This window comes from Hemicordylus capensis, chromosome 3 (assembly GCF_027244095.1).
Source record: "Hemicordylus capensis ecotype Gifberg chromosome 3, rHemCap1.1.pri, whole genome shotgun sequence".
NCBI classification, from domain to species: domain Eukaryota; kingdom Metazoa; phylum Chordata; class Lepidosauria; order Squamata; family Cordylidae; genus Hemicordylus; species Hemicordylus capensis.
In genome coordinates, this window is record NC_069659.1 from 139,535,618 (window position 1) to 139,559,294 (window position 23,677).

At 43.9% G+C, this 23,677-nt stretch overlaps 1 protein-coding gene across 26 annotated transcripts in view; it reads left to right on the top strand.

The window, feature by feature from the left end:
• LOC128350022 (F-box only protein 36-like) overlaps positions 1–23,677 on the top strand; it is a 43,153-nt gene that overhangs the window by 335 nt on the left and 19,141 nt on the right. The window contains exons 1-6 of one of the 26 annotated variants that reach the window (XM_053307520.1): positions 121–214; positions 4,571–4,745; positions 10,103–10,841; positions 11,756–11,826; positions 16,819–16,894; positions 19,808–20,673. In XM_053307520.1, the coding sequence (XP_053163495.1) occupies positions 10,614–10,841; positions 11,756–11,826; positions 16,819–16,894; positions 19,808–20,038 (606 nt within the window). In that variant the 5' untranslated portion in view covers positions 121–214; positions 4,571–4,745; positions 10,103–10,613 and the 3' untranslated portion in view covers positions 20,039–20,673. Of the gene's footprint in view, positions 1–78; positions 4,746–10,096; positions 18,207–19,308; positions 20,674–21,877; positions 21,999–23,677 lie in introns of those variants that run through there. The other 25 variants (XM_053307517.1, XM_053307518.1, XM_053307519.1 and 22 more) reach the window with 25 other exon arrangements.

Sequence of the window (23,677 nt, forward strand, 5' to 3'; positions counted from 1 at the left end):
CGGCCTCCAGCTGCTACCCAATGGTTGCTCGGCATTTGCTCCGCCCCCTTGCAGTGTGTGGCGCAGGCGCGTGGTGGAGAATTCTCGGTGAACAACCTTCACGCGAAGGGAGGAGACGTTGGAAACGGCGCACCAAAAGCCCGGAGTGGGAGGAGCCAAGCAGTGAATGAGCCCGCTGAGCGGAGGGAATTGTCACGGCTTCGTTCCCACCGAGGTAGTAAGGCTGTATCTGGACTGTGCCGCTTCAGACTGTGAGGGCAAAGTGTGTTGTTTTCTAGGGTTCATTATACAGAAATAACCCTCAGCATCGAAAGGTGGATGTCAGGGAGAAGAGTTCTAGTCTAGTCTTCTCCCAAACGTACTTGTTTTCCACCTGTAGTATTTTTTTCTTCTTTTAATAATGGTGGAGCAATGAATATTGCGAGAGCCTCATCTGCAGCCCACCGTGGTACAGCCCTGGCACAATTTGGACGGACCTGGAAGAAAGTGGGTCTAATGGTTGTTTGTGTTGTTGTTTTTTAACTATCATAGGAAGCATTTTCCCCATCCACTTGTGTGATAGATGGCCTTTAGGAACCACATTTTATTTAGCAACTTGTGATTGCTGAGGAGAATTATTCCCCAAAAGCTGTCTCTTCAATTACTACCACCATTTATCAGCCTTATCCAGTGGCCTTTTCAAAACCCTGGGGGGAAAGTGTGTATTGTGGGTGGGAAAGAATAGATTAGCAGAAACAAAGTATAAAAGAACCCCAACAAATTAACTTTATTGTAAGGAACAGAATATGTTGAAGTTTTGAGTTAGTGTACAAGTTGCTTGTGTTGCTTGCTTGTTACAGTTATAGAGTGAAGGAATGAAGCAATGGTGGGCTGGTTTAGCACTTTCCCCTAAACAAATTCCAAAGACAGATTACCCTCTCTAACACTTTGAGTTTTACCCCTCAAAGTCTTCCTTCCTTTGCTGGTTCCCTTAAACAAAACTGATGCTGCCCTAGTTCACTCACATAATCTGAAGGATTCTTCTCCCACAGGGTACAACTGAAGGGTTGCTTTTCATGAGGGACTCCTTCTCTCTGTAGGCTTCCTCTCATTGCTCTTTCTGGGTCTTGGTCAGGAATAATGGCCTTTCTTGGCCTTGGATCTTCTGTTCCCAGTCACCCTCTGGCTCTCTTGGCCAACTGGGCTTCTTGGTCTCTGGGATGGTGGTATGGCTGCTGCTGCTGCTGCTTCTCTTATCATAAAGTAACTAAAAAATAGCCACTCTTCCCCCACTTCCAAGATATTAGCCCAGAGACTCCTTGCTAATTGGAGGACAGGTTTGTGGATCCAGCTTCTGATTAATCCAGAACTTTGTTTTCTCTCTTTTTTCTTTCCCATCCAATCCAGTTTCACCCACTTTCAAGGCATCCAGTTTGCATATCTGGAGGTGTTCAGATTTCATACCTCAGTGATTGACAATGTATTTTTGCCCTTCACTGTTGGCCTTAGCCTGTAATTTCTCTCTCTTATGCAGCATTGCTTGCTTTTAAAAAAAAAAATCAGCTTTGTAATCAGCAGATTAACTATGTAATGGTTGGGCCAAAATTAATTCTCTGCACTTGCCTGCTGAGGAATCCCTTGAACTTCTGCCCCAATATTTTTGGGTTTTACAGAGGATCTAGGAAATGTTCTCAGCTGATGTGGGATCAGGTCTGTTGGGTCCCACTGGCTTAGCTTCTGAACAGAGAGCATGGCATGATTCTAAAACATACCCAACACTCTTCTGCAGCTGCACATTACAAGGGTAGGGTGCTATTAACTGATACCAGTACTGTACTTCACATAACTGTTCTCATTAAGGAATCTTGATATGCTTCTGAGAAACCTGCATATGATCCAGTGGCTTGATAAACACTGCTATAGAAGATAATAGATGATGTCATTTGTTAGTAGCAATGATGATGTCATCTGTTAGTAGCAACATAGCATTGCTACTAACAGTCGTATAGTAGTATATTATGTATTTTAATATCAGATTGTTTTTATATTTTTAGCTAAATACTTTTAACTCATTTTTATTATGTGTTTTAACTTTTGTAAACCGCCTTGGGATTGTTTTTAATGAAAGGCGGTATACAAATCTAACAATAAATAAATAAAATGCTTTTCTGCCAGCTCCCAGGAGCCCCCACTCTACTTGTGCTTGGGTCTCCAGGCTTGGAGATCTCACTCTTGATATGCTCAGGAGCCTCACAGCATCATGAGTTCTCTGTTTATGGCACATGGGGACAGGTCACTTAGTTGACAGTAGGCCAGTCCCTAGATTTGGCTCCTAACAAGCATATTGGAAAGGGGAGCAGATGCACACCCTCCCTATGTTGGGATCCCCCATAAACGTTAAAACAGGTTAAAGTTAAAGCAGGTTAACTTTCAGCCAAGGCCACTCTGCCTTCAGAGTGAACTTTCCTTGGCCCCTCCCCTTCTTATGCAAAGGATAGTAGCAAGCTAATGTGCCAATTATCTGCCTTCTTCAGCAGGAGGAAAGCAGATAGAGCTCATGGAGGTAACTCTCCCCCCTCACAAAAGAGGATGAGTCAGCGATAAGGATCTCGAAATGCACCAATTAAAAGTACTGATTGGAGTGTTGGACTCTCTATCCATGCAGATTTCCTCTTTTCACATCTATGCACTCTATTTTCATGACAATCAGCCTTGGTTTGCCTTGGCAATTCCCACATTGTTACACTCAGGAAGAGCGATCAGCAACAATGGAATCCACTCAACACACCTATTCAACAAAAAAGGTCAATTGGAATGTCCCCCCAAGACAGGTTTTGGGGTATATCAAATCCCAATTCCATGATCCTGTGTGCTCCCTGCTTACCATCTGCGTGGGAGTTACCAGCTGCTGCTTGGGCAATTTACTGTTCAGAGGCCACCATGCCAGGCAAATGTTCATATCACCTGATCTAGCTGAAGAAACCTTGGGGCTCCTGGAACATCCGAAGGACCTTGTTCCTCGGGGACAGCTCAGTCACAGGCAGGGATAAGAAGGTTGGATGGGGTTAGAGGTGAATCCATGAGGGTGCTTCCTCTGTGGACCAAGCTGCCTATATTTGCAAGGAAGACTGGGCAGATCAGACTAGGCAAGAAAGTCGGTCTGGAGAATGGCATGAAGAACTGTCCTCTCTGTCCTCTCCCATGCAAATTCAGGGGTGTTCACCAATCACAGTTTCATTACACTTCTCATTTCAAAATAAAATCCCAGCAGATTAGTACTCAGTTTAAGCATTTCAGTCTGGCAGCCTTCTCAGAGACGTCCTTTGGGTCCAGATGATAAAGATGTCATTGCTGTATTTCAAGTAGAGGAAAGACCTTTGGAGATGGAAGCAGAGGAAGTGTTCCAAGTGTTCATTAATACTTTGGTATATTATGGATAGACAAGGATTCCTTTAAGCAAAGCCAGGAAGATTGCAGTATTGCCCTTTACTCCTGTTGTGAATGATCACTGTACTTATCTTGTATACATTTGAACTTGTGTCACAGACCATATCTCTTGCATCTCATGGCCTTCTTGCCTTATTGTTTAACTTTTTGTTTTCTCTGTACACATGAAGATGTGTGTGATATCTGCTAACTGATCATGTATTTGATGAAGTAGGCTTTTGTCCATAAAAGTTTGTGGCACAATAAATTTGCTTATCTATATGGTGCCACAATAGACCTTTTTGTATATTCATTAATTAAAAGTATCTTGGGCTGCAATCCTATACACACTTAGCTCTGAATTAACATGCATAGAATTGTTCAGCTCCTCTGTGTATCAGGCAGTTTTAGGCAAAGTTTTATGTTTGCTGCCCTCTAGTGCATGGCAACTAAAAAGCAAGAATAAAAAATTATAGCTGAAGAGCAAAACATCCTTGTTTGTTATGAAGAAAATGCATAAAACAGTAATCTTTAATATTTTTCAAGCAGGGGCCACTTGGGCAAAAAAAACAACCCAGCTTTCCATGTTTATCTTAATAATGTATAGGTTTATAATTCTGTGATTGATTTTTAAATTGTTAGTTTTTAATTGTTTTTATGATTTTTTAAAAACTGTTTTATCATTGTGAACCGCCCAGAGACACGAGTGTGGGGCGGTATACAAGTTTAATAAATAAATAAATAATGTGAGAGCGATTTCCCACTGTGCTGGCCTCCACACAGTGCTGTGCTTTCTCAGTGCTGGGAGGGCCCTTTAAGAGATACAGAGCTCTCTCTTAAGAGCTCTGTGGGGAAAGGGCTACACTTCCCAGCATTCTGTGCATACCTTTTGAGATGGTGCAGGGGCTCCAGAGTGCTGCAATTTCTTGAAAGGAGCCCCCTCCCCACTGCACTGGGCAAAGCTCAGCAAGGTACAGTGAGAATCTCTTCTCTCGTCACATGGTGCCAGGGGGACTGTGCAGAGTATTCCGCTTTGCTCGAAGTGGCACACAGGCCCAATAAACAATTAGGAGCCACATTTAGTGTTGACTGGGTTGCCACCGGCCTCTGGGCCTTACAATGAAGAACACAGGCCTAGAAAGAAAATCTATTCTGTTCTTCCTAGGTGACACTTTAAGACAAATTTATTTAAGACAAATAAGCCATTTTTGTCTCTGTGCAAAGAGAAGAGATTAGGACCTTGGCACAAGAGTAATTGTCTTCAACTCACTGTCTTCTAAGAAGCTCTGGCAATAAAATCAGAAGATATATGACCATGTTAGACCTGTACTACAAAAGAGGTATGTATTGTGTGTGTGCACTCTGGGATGTCATGATTACAGTTTCATTAACACCTCTCATTTCAAAATAAAACAATCACTACAATGATCCCAGCAGATTAGTATTCAGTCTTTAATTTGCTCTCTCCAAACTAGGGGAGTAGCAAATGTGCTTCAGTGCTGGCAAGTGTAAAGTGATGCACATTGGGATGAAAACCCCCAATTTCATGTATATGCTGATGGGATCTGAGCTGTCGGTGACTGACCAGGAGAGGGATCTTGGGGTTGTGGTGGACAGCTCGTTGAAAGTGTCAACTCAATGTGCGGCAGCTGTGGAAAAGGTCAATTCCATGCTAGGGATCATTAGGAAGGGGGTTGAAGATAAAACTGCTAGTATTATAATGCCCACCAGGAAGAGCCCCTGGTGGCGCAGTGGTAAAACTGCTGCCCTGTAACCAAAAAAAGGTTACAAGTTTGATCCTGACCAGGGGCTCAAGGTTGACTCAGCCTTCCATCCTTCCGAGGTCGGTAAAATGAGTACTCAGAATGTTGGGGGCAATATGCTAAATCATTGTAAACCGCTTAGAGAGCTCTGGCTATAAAGCGGTATATAAATGTGAGTGCTATTGCTATTGCTTATACAAAACTATGGTGCAGCCACACCTGGAGTACTGTGTACAATTCTGGTCACCACATCTAAAAAAAGACATTGTAGAACTGGAAAAGGTGCAGAAGAGGGCAACCAAGATGATCAGGGGCCTAGAGCACCTTTCTTATGAGGCAAGGCTACAACACCTGGGGCTATTTAGTTTAGAAAAAAGATGACTGTGGGGAGACATGATAGAGGTCTATAAAATCATGCATGGTGTGGAGAAAGTAGATAGAGAGAAATTCTTCTCCCTCTCCCATTACACTAGAACCAGGGGTCATCCCATGAAATTGATTTCCAGGAAATTTAGGACCAGCGAATGGAAGTATTTTTTCATGCAACGCATAATTAACTTGTGGAATTTTCTGCCACAAGATGTGACAGCCAGCAAGCTGGATGGCTTTAAGAGGGGCTTGGATAAGTTCATGGAGGAGAGGTCTATCAACGGCTACTAGTCAGAGGGCTATAGGCCAGGGATTCTCAATGTTGGGTCCCCAGATGTTTTTGGACTTCAACTCCCATAATTCCCAATCAAAGGCCACTGGGGCTGGGAATTATGGGAGTTGAAGTCCAATAACATCTGGGGACCCAGCATTGAGAATCCCTGCTATAGGCCACCTCCAGGCTCAAAGGCAAGCTGCCTCTGAGTTCCAATTGCAGGGGAGTAACAGCAGGAGAGAGGGCATGCCCTCAACTCCTGCTGTAGGCTCCAGTGGCATCTGGTGGGCTACTGTGTGAAACAAGATGCTGGACTAGATGGGCCTTGGGCCTGATCCAGCAGGGCTGTTCTTATGTTCTGCACACAAAGACAATCTTATGACACAAGAAGTGTTACTGCTATCGTGTGTCTCTGCACTTGCTGCGATGTATTTTTTTTTAAACCCTGCAAAGATGTACAGAAAAATGAGATAAAGTTCCTTCCCTCCTCCATAACCTCTTCCAACAAGGAGGTGCAACCGTGGAGGCACCTACACAGAGCAGGGGAGAGAGCTCCTGGCTTCCCCAGCTCTCTGCTGTGTACCCCTTCAGAAGTGCTGTATTATACTATTAGAGACTTTTAAAAACTATACATAATTATTCATGCTGACAGTAGGATTGAGTCTAATTTTTAAAGGGGGAGATTTGGGCCTATGCTCTGGATCTTTTAAGTATCTAGCAATGCCCCTACAGGGAGGCTTCCTGCCTCTCTCCATCTTTAAATGGTTGGTGAAGACCTTTCTGTTTTGGAGGGCTTCTTACTCTGCTGCTTAAGACAATTTAACAACTTTGAATGAGATTAAATGAGCTCTGTTGCTTGTAAGTCACTTCGGTTTTTTATATTAATAGTAGGATTGAAATGTATAAGTTACACACCAAATTACTGGCAAACCATCTTAGATTAATTATGAATAAAATTGTCCATTTAGATCAATCTGGGTTTATTCCTAAGAGAAATATATTCAGTTCTATTAGGAAGCGATTAAATATTATTTATACATCTAAAGTTAAGTCAACTTCTTTACTAATATGTTCTGTAGATATACTTAAAGCTTTTGTCTGTTTAGAGCCATCCTTTTAAAACATTGTTTTAAAGAAATTTAAATTTGGTCCATTTTTTTAATACTATGATTGACCAGCTCTATAGTCCAGCTAAAGCCCAAATTAGAATTAATAACTTCAACTCAGAGTGGTTTTTAATTTCTAGAGGTACAAAACAAGGATGCCCCCGTCACCTTTATTATTTAATATGGCATTCGAAATGTTAGCAATAGCTTTGCTAACAAATAACTGAATTGCAGGATTAAATTAGGGAATAAGTCATATTTATTAAATTTATTTGCTGATGGTATGATACTAACTCGTGTAGAACCCAGTCAATCTGCTGAATATTTAAAGAAATAATTGCATGAGTTTGCGGAGGTATTGGGATTAACTGTGAATTTTAGAAAATCTCAACATGTTTTTTCATACACCTCCTAATATACAAAAAGCAGTTTCTAATGCTCTAGGGATTCCAATAATGTATAAATCTTTTAGGTATTAATATAACTAAAAATATTAATAAATTATTTAATATTAATTTCATTCTAGTAAACAAGGATATGAACTATTGGAAAACACTAAACTTTAATGTATTGGGAAGAACAGCAATTATAAAAATGAAAGTTCTTCCAAAACTTAATTTTTTATTTCAGTCACTTCCAATGGAAATCCCTGACAAAGTATTAAGGTTATGGTAAAAGAAAATTGAAAGGTTTTGCTTTAATACAAAAACATCAAGACTTAATAGAAAGATATTCTATAGGCCCCAAACACAGGGTGAATGGGGACTCCCTAATTTATATCAAGCAGCTCAATTAAATCATATGATTGCATTTATCATGGAAGATTCATCAAAGCAATGGATACAAATAGAAGAGATGCAAGAATCAGTAGAATTTTTAAGACAAGTGCTTTTTCATCCAAATAAATTTAAAAATGTAAAAATATCAAGAATGTATTCACTAGAAATATGTTTCAGATATGGAATGAAAATTTCCAACATTGATAGGAGATACCTCTCCTTTAACACCTTTATTAACATATACTTAGATGCTGGGGTAGATAATTATGGATGCGGTTATTGAGGCAGAGTGGTTTCTATAGAATAAGAGATTTTTATAGTAAGAAGTTATATAAGAAGGAAGAAGTTGAAGAATGGATTGGACATAAATTACTTTGGTTATTCTGGCTTCAGATTAGATCTATATTGTTGGATAGCAGGGTTGAGAATTTGGATATTTGTCCACTTACAGATTTTGAGAAATTAATATTTAGCGATCTGAATCAACCTAAGGGAATAATTTCAAATATATATAAATTATTAATACAAGTAGAGATTGGTGATCCTCCAATAGGTTTGAGGAATGTGTGAGAGACTGATTTAGGTAAAAATATAGAGGAGATGTAGTGGCAGTCACTATGGAAGCCAGGGGGGCTCCTCTCGGCCTCCATACAAGAGCTTCAATGGAAAATATTACATCGCTGGTATCTCACACCTTCAGTACTAATGCACATTTCTCATCAATATTCTATACAATGTTGGAGGGGATGTAAACAGAAAGGTACTTATCATATGTGGTGGACTTGTGAGAAGGTTGTACCTTTTTGGAAGAAGATTTTTGATTAAATTAACAAAAATAATGAATCAAAGAGTAGAATGCTCCTTGGAGCTAGGTCTGTTACATATATTTACAGGGAATAATGCTAGACTTAAAAATAAGGAACTTATCATTTTTTCAATTCTGGCTGCGAAAGCAAATATAGCATAGCAATGGAAATTGTTGGATAACCTAAACACAGAGAGACTGAATAATAAAGTATAGTCAATTGCAATATTAGAAAAGATTTCTGACAAAGTAAGGATAATGAGAAATCAGAGAAAAGAACCACAATTCTGTCCTATATGGGAAAATATATATTTATTATATAGAACTTAATAGAGAGAACTCTGGTCTTTACATGAGTATGGAAATGATAAATAATTCTGATATTTTGTTAATACGAAGTGTTTTGTTATATTTTGTATTCATTTGTATTATATTTAACCGATTAATGTAAGATTGTTCCAATTTTTAAAATATGTGGCCAACTCCTCTGCTTTTAACAAAAGCCTTGACATAGTTGAGCCGGTGAAGCCTTTTCTAGCCGAAAGAGATGGCAAACTCTTCACCAGTTTAAAATCTACATGTCAGGATTCTGCTTAAGTCACAGGAGCAGTTAAAGGGCTGTGCTTGTGCACCCACAGCCACCACTGGACCCTGGGATATTTGTATAGATTCAAAAACTGGCAGTTGCTGCACTGGATCCCAGTACTGAGTGGGTTTACCTGGTCGCCATGGTTCTGAGGTTCCAACAGATTGTGATGGAGGCTGGACGTTCTGCAGGTGCTGCTTGTCACACCAGAGGGCTTCAGGGGTGAGGAAGCTGCACTTTCCAGATCCTTCAAGTTATAGCCAGGACACCCCATCCTTTGGCCACTCTATACTTCCTGGTAGTGAAATTTAAATGTTCATTATGTTCTTGCAGGGAAAGGAGTAGGGAGGGTTGTCACCTTCATGCCCTGTCTGCAGAGGTGCACCTGGTAATTTTGGAGCCTGGACTTAAAAGGCCTTTGCAGGTTGGGGGCACTGCTGCAAGATGAACTGCAATGCACTATTTTTTATACCAGAATATGCTCAGGAAAAGCCGGAAACTTTGTGTGTGTGTGTATTTTTAGAAGACATTCTGAATAAGATACTTCCCGCTACCTGCAGATATATTTTTCATGGACAATCCTGCCACTTCAGTTAAATGAATACACAACTCACCCCACTCACCTCACTCACTCACTGTTACCTGTTGGTGTTTTCTGGACTGAACTGTTTTGGTGGTGATTCTCTCTCTCTCTCTCTCTCTCTCTCTCTCTCTCTCTCTCTCTCTCTCTCTCTCTCTCTCTCTGGTGTGTGTGTTTGTGGTGGCAAGTAAAGGAGGCATGTGCTGGCAGGCTGGCTTCCTGCAGGCCCTTGCCTGGCACTACTGTTTGCCTTTGCCTCTCCACTCATGCCTGTGGTCACTGCTTGGCCGGGGGATGGGGGAGTCTCTCTCTCTGTCTCTGAGTGGGGGCTATCTTGATAGCTTAGCCTGTCTGTCTCCATGGAAAGCTACTCTGGCAGGCAGTGGTGGAGAAGATCTGGGCAATCTGAGCCTTCTTTCTCTTGATGAGTTTCAGATTCAGAACAGAAGTGTCCACACCCAGATTCACACTTCAGTGCTGGTGGGGGAACATCGCAGTCCATGAGCACTTCTCTCCCTGCAAAAAAGGCTTCTCTCTTGAGGGGAAGAAGGGGCCTTCTGCCTGCATTCTCCTCACCATTGTGCTCCTTCAGGACTGAGTATGAACAAGGTGGTGAGTATGAATAAGGTGGTGAACATGGGGGGTGCTTAATGGGTCCCGGGGAACAAAATGAGGTACGGCATTATCATCACCCACTGCTCTCTTCTATCTCATTCACAATTACTGAAGAATCCACAGTCCTAGGTGTCAGAATTGGGAATGAGCACCTGGAACAGGAAGTGCCATAAGTTCCCTGACGTGATGTTTGTTCTTGAAATTCTGAGCACGGCCCCACTCTCAACTGAATCTGGGCTGCATCCGAAGCAGCTGACTGGCAATTGGTGCAGGACAGACAAAAACAACATCCTCATACATCTTGTAGCGGAATTCATTCCTGCAATATGTGATGATGTCCACTAGCTTTACATTTACAGAGGATAACTTCCTGGGAGCATCTGACTGTCCACTCTTGGAAGCAGAATGCTGGGCCATATGCATCTTTGGTCTGATCCAGCAGGACACTTCTGAGGTACTCATGCCATTGTATCTTGTTTCTCATTGCGGTGTCTTGAAGCCAGAGGATGCTGATGCCGAGATGTTTCTCGAGTCGGTTGCCACTCAATGGTCTTGTGAGGTGAGGTACAAGATTCCCGTCCTGTACGTGAAAGGGCTGGCTGAAGGGAGATCGCTTTTCCACTGATAGCAGAGAGAGTATGGGATGGATCCAGAATGGGAAATGAATCTAGATGCTGCATATTGGCAAGAATTTTGGTGGTTGGGATGGGATGAAGCCCAGGAGTGGCTACTGAAGAAGCTGTTGAATGCAGCCACTGAAGAGGAATCATTCCCTGCAAAGGTCAGGAATGAACACCCAGTCTCTCACATGGATGGACTGTGGGTTGCGTCTCCCCCTCCACCAGACTGTTCTTCAAAATAGACAGAGCATGGAATGGATCCTGTTTTGGATGCAGCAGAATGGAAGGGTCTTTCCAGCATATCTACTAAGTGTCTCTTGATTGAAGTATATTTTGTAATATACAAGAGTCATCCCCTCAGGTAAAATCCCAGAGTCCCCACAGCATGATTGATGGTCCTCACTTCTGACTCTGGGGCCCACCTTTTCTTTCATGTTAGAAAGTGTGATCAAACCCTATTCCCTGGGCATAGAAGAGAAGATGACATCTGGATGAAGGAGACTTATGGGGTTTGGTTCCTCTCCAAGCCAAAGCATATGTTAGCAGATGTGTGTATTCCTTTCTTGAATAAATGGAAAGAGATACCAGTGGGTCCCATTCATATTTTCCCCATTCACTGGGAAAGGAATGCACTCCGGAACAAATGACAATAAATTCAAAGAATAAGCTTTCAATTCTTGACCTCCCATACACTGGCATTTCTTATAATTACTGTTTTCCTTTTGGTGAGGAAATAAATATTGGATTCCTACTTTAAATGCTGTCTTTGGACCAGCTTGTGCTGGGCTGCATGTCCCATTCACCTCATCTCTCTAAGCACTAATATTCTTATCTAATGTGTCTGCTTTCTTAGTGTCCAGAGGCCAAGCTGCATTCCAAGGAGGCTTCTAAACCACTACAGAACAAGAGTCATCCCTTGCAGAGGTCAGAAACGAACATCCAGCCCCCCTCTTGCAAGGACTGTGGATTGGGCATGTGTGTCCCTGTAGTGATCAGCCTCCCCTTCCTCTAAAGAGTTAACCAGAAGTGAATCCTTGTCTTGACTGACAGGCTGGTGAATTTGAGAGATCAGCCAATCAGCACACCAGGTGGGTGGGACCTAGAGCGCTGTTGCCAGGAAGGAGGTAGTTCTTTGTGAAGAAGCTAGGATGGAGAACGACATGTGACCATGGAGGCTGGCTGCAGGAGAATAACTCTGCAGATCTTTGAAAGTCAGGAGGATAAGAAGCTTGAATTCATCATCAGGTGTTTGGTGAGTTCAAGGCAAGGAGTCAGGGCTTATGGCTTTGGGAAGGTTAGTCGAAGGAGAGGTTTGTTAAGTCAGAGTTTGCGTGTGGGATGTTATATTTCTTTGGTGTGTGTGCTTTTGCATATGCCTGATACTGTTCTGTTATTAAGGCAACCTATTTTCATAACTCTACTAAGAATTCTTAACTGAGAAAGCTGAGAAAGCCTCAGACAGAAGCAGTCTGTCGTAATTGGGAGAGGAGAGCTGGTCTTGTGGTAGCAAGCATGACTTGTCCCCATAGCTAAGCAGGGTCTGCCCTGGTTGCATCTGAATGGGAGACTTGATGTGTGAGCACTGCAAGATATTCCCCTCAGGGGATGAAGCCGCTCTGGGAAGAGCAGAAGGTTTCAATTTCCCTCCCTGGCTTCTCCAAGATAGGGCTGAGAGAGATTCCTGCCTGCAACCTTGGAGAAGCGGCTGCCAGTCTGTGAAGACAATACTGAGCTAGATAGGCCAATGGTCTGACTCAGTTTATGGCAGTTTCCTATGTTCCTAATTGAATAAAACTGGTGGTTTTTTTTAGTTCTTTTCTTTTTACAAGCTTCTCTTGAGTTTTTAACTCAGGAAAAGAGGGGGAGGGGGATTTCTCTTGTGTGAACACATCCTCAAACGTTCAGCAGCTATCAGTTCTCTCACCATGTGTAGGCTTGCATGTGGAAGATTATTGTACTTATCCATTAGCAAAAGAAGGAGAGTTTCCCCTGGGATTCCACCCCAAGCCCAGGGAGGTTCAAGCTCTGTCGATAAGAGGGGTGGTGGTGGCAGCATTATGAACCTACCCATAATACAGAATAGTTTTAGGAGAAGCCTAGCCAGGCAGCTCAGCAGGGATGATTCAGCATTTATTTCCCTCATGTGAGCTTGCTCAGAGACAAAGGCTGTAATCCTCTACAGTCCTCAGTGTTGTCTAGTCATAGAGAAAATGTGGAATGGCTCTAGTCTTAGAAGCTGCAGGATGGGCGACCACCTTCTGACAATCATTTAAACCACCTTCTGACAATCATTTACTTAAACATATGATTAGGTGCTGCTGCAGTGCATTTTGGCTAACAGAATGACCACCATGTTGGCAGCCATGTTTTTAACAACACTCCATCATAATGGTGGCACTGTGTGGGTGACATGGCCACAAGGAGATGGTGGCTACACCTTGGTCCTTCTGTCCAGATCTAACGGTTAACAGTGAAATATGCTGTTGCTTTTATTACAACAAAAGAAAAACAATGAATAATAAATAAAGAAATATTGAATAAAAAAATAAGCAAATTAAGCTAAATATATGAGAAATAAACAAAATGGAAATGGAAAAGGAAGATCAAATGCAAACAAATAGATTTGTACAGGCCTTTACCTTAAATATGTACCTAAGGGGTGGACTTAAAGCATGAAGTTAGCTGAAAGTGGTCTTTTTCAGCCACAAAAGAACCCTGGGGGCCCCAATTCAGTGTGGAAGCACAGCATGTGTTAGTGGGGGAATAACACCGTCGCTACTTTCATGCTGAATATTGCCTCCAAAGATTCCTCCATGTCTCTTTTGGGATGTATAATGCCCACTTCCTGCTTGAAGCCTCTCCGGTAATAACAGAGTGAAGAGAGTGTAAAGGGAGAAAGTAGCATGTAGTTAGACTCTCAGAAGCCCTAGAAAGCTCCAAGTGAGTGCCAGATCACTTTTTCTCCTCTTCCTTTTCTTCCTCTCTTTTTCTCCTCTTCCTTTTAGAGGTCAGGAATGAACATTTACTCCTGCTTTTGGGAGGACTGTAGTGTGTGTCATGTTCCCCCAGGATAGGTATCCAATCACAGATGCAGCCAGATGGGAGGGATTTTGCTCAGTGGGGTGGGCTTGAAATCAGGGCTCAGCTAAACAGTACACATGCCAGTCCTCACTACAAAGGAAGCAGCACCTGAACTTTCCAGAGGTGATTGTGGACTCAGAAGTGCTAAGAGAGGCAAGGAGTGCAACAGTCTCCCACTCAGGGCCAGTGCGAAGGGTTCTGGTGCCCCCTTGCAACCTATAAATCGGCACCCCCTCCCTCATTAGTATTAATGGCAGGCTCCCCCGCCCCCGGACTTTTGCATGTGCACATGCACACAAGTTTTTTTAATGTCTGCTCAGCTAATTTTAGGCTCCACTCTGAATGCATGTGCGTGCGCACACTGCATTGATACTGCCACCCAGAACAAAGCTCATCTTCACAAACAGATGAAAAAAACTTGAGGGAACACTGCAGGGGAGAAAGGCAGCTTTAAAAATTCCCCATCAACTGATTTGTACAGTCTTATTTTGATGCAAGTATTCTTAAAAAGTCATTTATTCAGCAGCTTTAGCCCCTTATTGAATGGATTACTCAGCCTGCAAGTTAGATCCTGATGTTTAACATCCCCACTCCACTGAACTGCTGCCTGCCTCTGTCATGTCCTCCCTTTCCCCTCCTTTCTTCTTGTGCCTCACTGGATCCCTCTTTACTTGCTAGTTCCTTCTTCATCCTACTTTCCCTCCTTCCCTCTCCTCCATTCACCATTTCATACCTTGCTTCCCCCAGCTCCTACTCCATCTCCTTTCTCATGATCTCCCCCCTCTTTTTTCACTGGTTTTCTCAATTCTCATTCCATTTACTCACTTATCCCCCCCCCCCGCAAAGGTGTACACAGACCAATCAAGGTGATTCCTACCTCAGAACCTTCTTTTTCTGCCTGGAGACAACTAACCAGAACACTTAGATACATTCCCTCCAAAACTCTGCTGCAAAACAGCTCAGACTTGGCTGTTAATCAGAAGTGGCAAACTTTTAATCCCTGCAAAGCTTTTTAACCCCTCAGAGGGAACATACAACCAATACAAAGAAAATAATTTACAAACTATAAAGGGAAGGAGTCATTCCTTTGTAGTATCAAAGCACCAAAGCTCAGCCTCCACCTCTCAACATGGAAATATGTTGTTTCAAAATATGATCTATGTCACACTTCTACTGTACTGTATTTTTGATATAATATTGTCTGCTATCAGGACGGCCATTCCTTCCTTCCTTTCTAACAACAATGCATCCTAGTGGTGGCACATTGCAGGTCATCTGACTAAACAAAATGGCCTCAGGGAGGAGAGGGTACGCCTGGGATCTCCAGTTCAGACTGAACTGCCAGAGCAAGAGTACACTTGCTCTTTTTTTTCTTCTTGGTAATAAAAGCAGAACAAAAATGAATTTTAAAAAATGAAAATAAATTAAGCTAATGAGAAATGAATAGAATGACAAAGAAAAATAAATTCAAAAAGAAAAATCCAGCATAAGTGGGGGTAGGAGAATTGCAGGCCTTTACACAGTAGTTCAAACACCTCATTAAAAATGGGATTAAAGCATTAAGTGGACTAGAAGTGTTTGCTCTAAGTCACAAAACAGCCACAGGTGGTTGACCCTAAATCAATGTGGCAGCAGAGTGTATGCAGGGTGGGTAGTACACTTGCCCCCTCTGTAGTTTTCTTGCCAAATATTACCTCTGGAACAGCTATTTGCCTTGGAAATGGTCATGCTGTGGAGTTGAATTGACCTCCCCTGTGGCTGTTCTTGGACATAAGAAGGGCCACTTCTGGCCCACTTCCTGCATTAAACTCACTTGTGGCCAAGTTTTGTTTTATTGCTAGCAAAGTGCGTAAAGCTTGTATTATTAACTCCAAAACTCTGTAAAATGTAAACGTATTATGCAAACTGTAATGACTGGTCAATGACCGTAATAAACTTCTTCTTCTACTACTACTACACTGAGTAATGGCAGGCGTTTTTGCCTTCTGAATTCCTGGAAAGGTTAAAATGAGAGCCAGAGCACTCATTTCTTTCCCCTCTCTCATTCACAGAGTTCTTTCATCCCGGGAGCTGAGGATATGCACACCAGTGTCGAGGAGGAGGGGTTGGAAAGGGAATATACCACCAGTTCATCCAGGTTCTTTTCTCAACTGGAAGGGCAACTCCGGGGATCCTAGAACTGGATTACCTTCCCTGGAAGTCTGTGGGGTAGGGTTGGGGGCTTCTTAGTTAGCCATAAACAACCTGCAGGGGAACTTTAGCATTTGCTAAATGTCTGTGTTCCACGGAGGAATATTTTTTTGCCCCTCTCATTGCACTAGGGCTGGAGTTTAGCCCAAATAGTTGATTGGCATTAGGTGCAGAACAGAGACAAAGAAATGCTTTTCCTCCACACACACCATATAACTAAAGCTATGGAATTCACTGCCACAGGATGTGGTGATTAGACATATTCATGGAGGAAAGGCCAGTTGAAGTCTATTAGCCATGATAGCCATGGAACCTTCATTTCTCTGGGTTTATTTACATATAACAAGATATATATCTAGACACATTTTTATGCCAGCTATAACCAGGTCTCAAAGCAGTTCACAACCAACTAAAACTACTAGAAACCTTAAAATCAGCAGTTAAACAGTGTGGATGTACTCAGAAACCAGAAAGATACCAAGAATAGGGGATTTTTCTCCATGCACAGCCTGTGGGCTTCCTGGAGGTATCTGGATGTCCACTGTTGGAAGCTGAGTGCTAGACTAGATATACATGTCATCTGATCTACAGGGTTTTTTGTATCCATTGATGTTCTTATGCCATGTCTCTTGTTTCTCCTCTCAGAATCCAGAAGCCACAGAGATGGGTTGTCAACAGGCTGCTGAACACCTACATGGTGGAAGAGTCATCCTCTGCAGAGGTCAAGAATAAACATCAATTTCTTCACGTGGATGGGCTGTGGTGGGTGGGTGGATGTCCCTTGTTCCCCAGTAGGAGACAGAATGTGGAATGAATCCAGTTCTAGATGCTGCAGGATGGGAGGGCTTGTGATTGGTCAGATGGGAGTAAATTCAGGATTCCATTACACATTGACCGTTGAAGCATTGGAAACTGACCAAAAATGTGATGAGAGACACAGTTGGGCAGAGATGCCAAATGCCTTTTGCCTTTTTTTTGTTCTAAGAGGTAGTTCTTATTTTAGTGGGTCATCCATTAATCTGAAACCTCAGAGCTCATACAGCATGATGGAATACCCAAAATTTCCTGTTCCTCTGGAAGGTGTAATCAAGCCCTACTCACCTGGAACAAGATGCTGTCTGGACTAAGCCCATTTCTTGGGTTTGGTTCTCCTCAGAACGTGAAAAAGGTCAAAGCAAGCACTAGAACACTCTGAAGTCATTCACATAGTCATAAACTGTTCTATCCAGGTTTGGAAGCTGTGTGTGCTCCCAGTTTTCAGTTGTGTGGAAGCAAGGTCAGAGGAAAACCTGGGTAGCTTGCCTTGCTTCCACACAATCATTTCTACCCAGGTTTTTGTCCTACTTTGCTTCCACACAACAAAAAATTGGGAACACACACACCTCCCAAATGTGGATATAACACAGTTTTTGATTGTGTGAAAGACCTCTCCAAACAAGGATGACACAACAGCATCGAGGACGAGGTGTGGGGCTGCAAACCAACCCCCAGCTCAGCAGGTACTGTCTTTTCTGCTGAAAGGCTACAGAAGTGGTCCAGGGATTGGAGCAATGTTCCTAGGAGCTGGGAGGGAGCTGGGGGACATTTAACTTATGGCTGCAGAGGACAGTAGCAGTTCACTCATTTCTGAGCACCATGGAGGGATGTTTCCTCCCCTCCTTGCTCTCTGATAAAACTGGAGGAGTAGTTTACCCAAGGAAGCCGATTGGCAACAGATGCAGGACAGACAACAGCAAGTCACTGTTGAAGTTGCTTGTATAATTTATGCCACAAGATGTGGGGGTGGCCATTAGCTTTAAACAATCGTTACACCAACTCTTGGAAGATTATTCTATTGCTGGCTATTAGCTGAGGGAGCTCCGAGAGGGGCGTAACTACCGTTAGACATGGGGAGACAGTTATCTCGGGGCCCCACTGCTTCAAAGCCTCCCCCTGAGGCACATCACATGACTCCCTGCTCGCTCTCCCCCCGCCGCTCGCTCTCCGCTCGCTCGCCCCTCCCCACCCCCGCCCGCTCGCCCCGCCCCCCGCCCGCTCGCCCCGCCCCCGCCTGCTCGCCCCCACCCCCACGCGCTCGTGCTCGCCCCTGCGTGCTCTCAACCCGCCGCTTGCTCTCCGCTCGCTCTCCCCCGCCGCTCGCTCTCCCCCCGCAGCTCGCCCCCTCCCCTCCCCCGCCCCACGCTCGCTCGCCCCTGTCCCGCCCCATGCTCGCTCGTCCCGCCCCCGCCCACTCGCCCCCTCCCCCCGCCCACTCACCCCGCCCTCCACCTCTGCATCCTGACCACTGCCATTATTTCTCTTCACGTCAATGCTGAAACTCTTGCACACTCTAGAGCATCTGCGTATTAGTACTTGATTGCTCCCCTCACCTCAGTGATCTCCCCACCCTCACCTGAGCTGCACTCCTGTTCCTTCTCCATCCCGTTGCTTCCATCCTCCTCACCTTCCTTGGTCGTGGCTGCAGCATTGCTGCTGCCTATTGGCCAAACTGCAGCCCCCTATCCCCAGAGACCTCCCCACCCTCACCCAAGCCCCGCTCCTGCTCCTCCCTTCAGGAGCAGCAGCAGTGGTTGACTGGGCCATTCTTTGCTGCTGCCACCACCATGGCCGCTCGTTCCTCTCAGGCTGCTGACAGGCCCAGGATCATCCCTTGCCTGCCTGCCTCCCTCTTACAATAGCCTCAGTAGCCCCAAACAGCAGCAGTGGTTGCCTGGACCCTTCTTTGCTGCCAGTGCCGCCATGGCCACTCATTCCCCTGTCAGGCTGCTGACAGGCTCAGGCCCGTCCCTTGCCCTTCCTTCTGTCTCTCTTCCCCCTCCCTTCTTTTTCTCTTTCCCTCTTCTCCACTTGCTCTTCTCCACTCTTCCTTCCTCCTCCCTTCATGTTTTTTCTTCCTCCCTCCCTGAGTCAACAGATTTTGTTCATTTACACAATGGCATCCTCCTTCTCCTTGATGTGTTTTAGAAAACCAAAGTAACTCCCTTTTACTTAGAAAACCTCAGTTTGACTTAAAGTAACCCCAGCTCAGCTCAGAGCCATCATGGCCTCTCATAATCAATGTCATTATCTCTCTCCACTAAATTGTATCTATGAAACTTGGTTCTCACAAGATTCTCATTGTTCTTTTGCTGACAGTTAAGAAAACAGGATGTAACCAAATAAGGAGTGATCACCAGATGAACAATGAATCATTTGCATGCGTACTAGATACTTAGTCCACCATTTTGTTGCCACGTATACTATGTCTAGGGTATCAGCATCATTCAGATTGTTTGTATAAATGTAAGATGCACCTATAACCAATTTGTAATCAGTTTGAGAGCGTAAAGCCCTCTGATTACCTGTTGCAACTGCAGTGCAATAAATTGCCTCAAAAGAGATTCCCACTGTGTCTGTTTGATTGGCTAAAAGGCGGACCCAGGGACGAACTGAATTCACATCATCCTGAAGGGGCTCTTTCCTCTCTCAGGACCTGTCTTTTTGCAGACCCCTGCCTGCTATCCTTTTATATCCAGAACATCTTCCGACCAGTAACAGCTGCATTCCAACTGACCTTAACCATCATAGGTTCCTCCTCCTTATTTGCATAGGGAATCCCCACTGCCCAATCACCATGGTGCTTCTGCTCTCACAGGCTCCTTCTCCCTATCCGCATATGGAATCCCCACTGCCCAATCAGGTGCTTCTGCTTGCATACTCTGCATATGGAATCCCCACTGCCCAGTCAGGTGCTTCTGCTTGCAAACTCAGCCAATCGCCTCCTTCCCACCACGTCGCCACGCATGGCCTGTCTTGGAGAACAGCCAATCGCCTCTTTCCTACCACGTCGCCACGCATGGCCCGTTTTGGAGAAATAATAATATAGATGGTTCTCTTAACATGTTTCCCCTTTTAAACATTATTATTTTATTTTATTTTGCTTTGTGCTTGTAGCATGCTCCCCCACCAAAAGTCTTTTTTTTGTACTGTGCATACTTGCTTCAAAATAAGGCTTTGCAAATCAGTTCACAAGAAACTCATTTTTAAATTGCACATGAAATGATTGGTTGTCTTTAAATTCTGCAAAATTGGGGTAACTCCATATATGACATTCTGCTGTCCTATTTAGCAATAGCAATAGCACTTACATTTATATACCGCTTTATAGCCAGAGCTCTCTAAGTGGTTTACAATGATTTAGCATATTGCCCCCAACATTCTGGGTACTCATTTTACCGACCTCGGAAGGATGGAAGGCTGAGTCAACCTTGAGCCCCTGGTCAGGATCGAACTTGTAACCTTCTGGTTACAGGGCGGCAGTTTTACCACTGCGCCACCAGGGGCTCACCAGGGGCTTTGATTTGAAATCAAAATGGTGGCTTTTCTTTCTGTAGCGTATAGACACACTATACATTGTATATATACTGTAGTACATAGACATACACTATAGTTGCATATGATTTTTTTGGCATATGATTTTCTTGCTTAAATGAAATGTACTAAATAAAAGATCAAACTGAATTGCATGCTGCTATGATTGGTGTACAAAACGCTATTTGAATGTGCTTCTGAGTACATGCTTAGGATTGGAGTACTTGTGATGAAGTTACACAGACACACACGAATGACACACATCCTGTTCTTCCTCCAAAGAGGTCAGAGTAGTGTACATGTTCTTCCTCCCCACTTTTATCCTCACAGCAATCTTGTGAGGCAGGTTTGGAGGGGAGAGAGAGAGTGTCTCTCTCAGCTAAAGTCCCACAGTGAGTTTCATGACTGAACGGGAAACGCAAGCCCCCCAGTCCTAGTCTTGACACTCTAATCACTACACCACCCTGGTTCTCAGCTGTGTGCGTAGGATACAGGAGAAATCTGATGCAGGAGAAAAAGGAGATTCATTTTTAGCTGTGAAGCAAGCTAGTGGGGAGGAGAGTGTTGAATACCTTTAAGAGAGCATGAAAGGGTTTCATTATCAAAACGTGGAGAGGTTGTGGGCCCAAGCCCTGGATGTTTTAAGTACATAGCAACACTTTTGTAAGGGAGACAGGAAGAGTGATAGGATTTTCCATGATGGAAATACTACTAAATACCAGCTTAATACTAAGTTGGTATTAGTGGGAATGTTTCTAATTTCTTCTAAAAATACAAAATTCAATCTTTCCCTGAGTGTATTTTTGTGTAAAAGTAGTGAATTCAGCTAATTTAAGGGTGGGGGGAGAAAAGGAATGAGAGAAAGAGCAGAGAGGAGGAGGAAGATAGGTGGTGTGAGGTGGGCGCAAGGCTATGTGTGGCTCACCAGAGGTGCCTCAAAAGCTAATCTGGCCCACCACCAAATTTTAGTTTGACACCCCCTGGCATAGTACATTTGCAAGAGAGAGAAAATCCAAGCCCCAATATTTATATGGAGCGGGGAAATCTTTTATGGGGGGGAATTCTCATTGCACCCCCTGTAATTTCCTACTGGATCCGCCCCTGTGAACTAGATTCAATGTGAACTAGATATCCACCATATTCATAATGGGCATGTGAGTGTGAGTGCACTATATATTGTGAAGTGTGTTTGTGTGTGTATATCAGCGAGGGGCCCATCTTAAAATCTTGTCTCTGGGCCCACTCCAATCTTGCTACGCCCCTGCAAGACCCCCATGTTCTTAACATGACCAGATGCTGGGAAGAAACATCAGGGGAGGGCTTTTGTTTTGATGCCCTCTTTGTGTGCTTCTAGGGTGTCTCAATGGCCACAGATGGAAACAAAAGCTTTTCTCTTTCTTCTCTGGTACATCAGTGAAGGGTAATAAAGAGGACAGCTGACTTCAGATTGGTTCTTCTCAGTCAATCTGGGTGAGGTAAGGAATGAAAATCAAGAGTGACTTCCTTTGACACCTCTGCCCTTCCTATCCACCATTTCCCCCCACCTTTTGTCTAATTACACGAAGATCAATAGAGAGACAGATGGTGCCTTTGCCCAGAGGTAGAAGTGATGCTTCCCAATGATATGAGAAGAGAAGTTGGTTCTCCAACACAATTCCCTGTGACTGGCTGGCAGAATGAGGTCTCTGTATTGGCCAAGAGGTCTTCCAAGTGGCTTACAAGCATATTTGAATAAATTGCTTAGTATACACTGGGTCAGGTTTCTCTATATAGATCTTCCACCCCAGAACAAAGCAAAAGACTCCTCCTTACACATGACTGGAGGGTCATGCGGTTTTGATGGCAGTCACTTTCCTCACAGGAGGGAGCTTGAGGGATTTGCCCTCTTCACTTGCAGATGTTTCAGGCAGTTGATTCATGCACCCTGATTCAGACTCAGCACCTTCCAGGCCCAGATTTGGCTGCAGATATCCATGGCACTGGCGTGGCCTTGAGAAGTCTCCTGACTCATAACTCTCCCTCATGTCAGGTAGTGAGGCCTGACCCCTCCTCTTCTCCTCAGGCAAGAGCAACAAAAAAGATTGAGGAGATCATCCAGTCCGCGGAGCATGCCAGCAAAGTGGAGGCAAGGTTCCACAAATTCCTGGTCAGCCTGGTCAATAAGATTATTTCAGGCCTGCAGAGCATCACCAAGGGAATCAAGAATGGAGAGAGCCAAGATCTTCCTCCTATGTAAGCCATGGCATTGGGGAAAGTGTCAGAAAAAAGGCCGCCTTCTTCACTTCTCCAGCATTTCTAGGGGTGCAGGATATGGCCACTTGTCCCATTTTCCACTCTGAGTGAGGAGTATTTCTGGCCTGTTGGAGTTCCTCTAGCACAGTGGTCCCTTCCCTCAGCTTCAGGGGAGACCCAGAGAAGTGCTGTTGCTCATTGAAGCTGCTTGCTGGCATGGAAATTGCAGAATTCCCCTCACTCCATCCATTCCTTGTCAAGGAAGATTGAGTTTGCTGCCCTCTTGGCTCTGGAGAGATTCTTAAAATGTGTCTGCAATGTTTGAGGGGGGGGGGAGAGCTGTGAGGAAAGTCATTCCCGTGGTTAGAGGCGGAGGTGAGGGAAGAGATTATGCTACAGTATATCTCTAGCTCTACTCCTGTAGATTTAACAGCATTCTTATAGGGAAAACCTAAGAAGTGAGATAAATTGAGGGTAACATGTTTAGCTCTGGGCCAGATTCCAAGTTAGCATTTGCCCAGAGAAGCTGCTGAGGGCCATCAGGAGACTCCACTGCCTGTCTCTGAGACCATCTCTGGATCCATAACTGATCTGGGCCCAGGAGGAGGTCAGGTCAAAATATGGCAACCCTTGTTTGGTGCCTTGCCTGCCCCTCTGTCCTTCCCCATAGTTCTTCATTTGTCCTTCAGGCCACAAAATCTGTCCCCTCTATCTTGCTCCCTCTGACTCCTCCCAGCCTCTGCTCACATGTGGAAACATCAACATACAGCCAAGTAATATTCTTAGCATGATTGAAGCAAACAAGTTTATATTACTTATTTTGATTGCAGTGCTTAGTGACATTTTATTTAGAGTTCAGCTTCCTGTCACTCAAATTAGGATATTCTAGGCCTTATAGCACAAAGACTGGATTCCTGCCTCC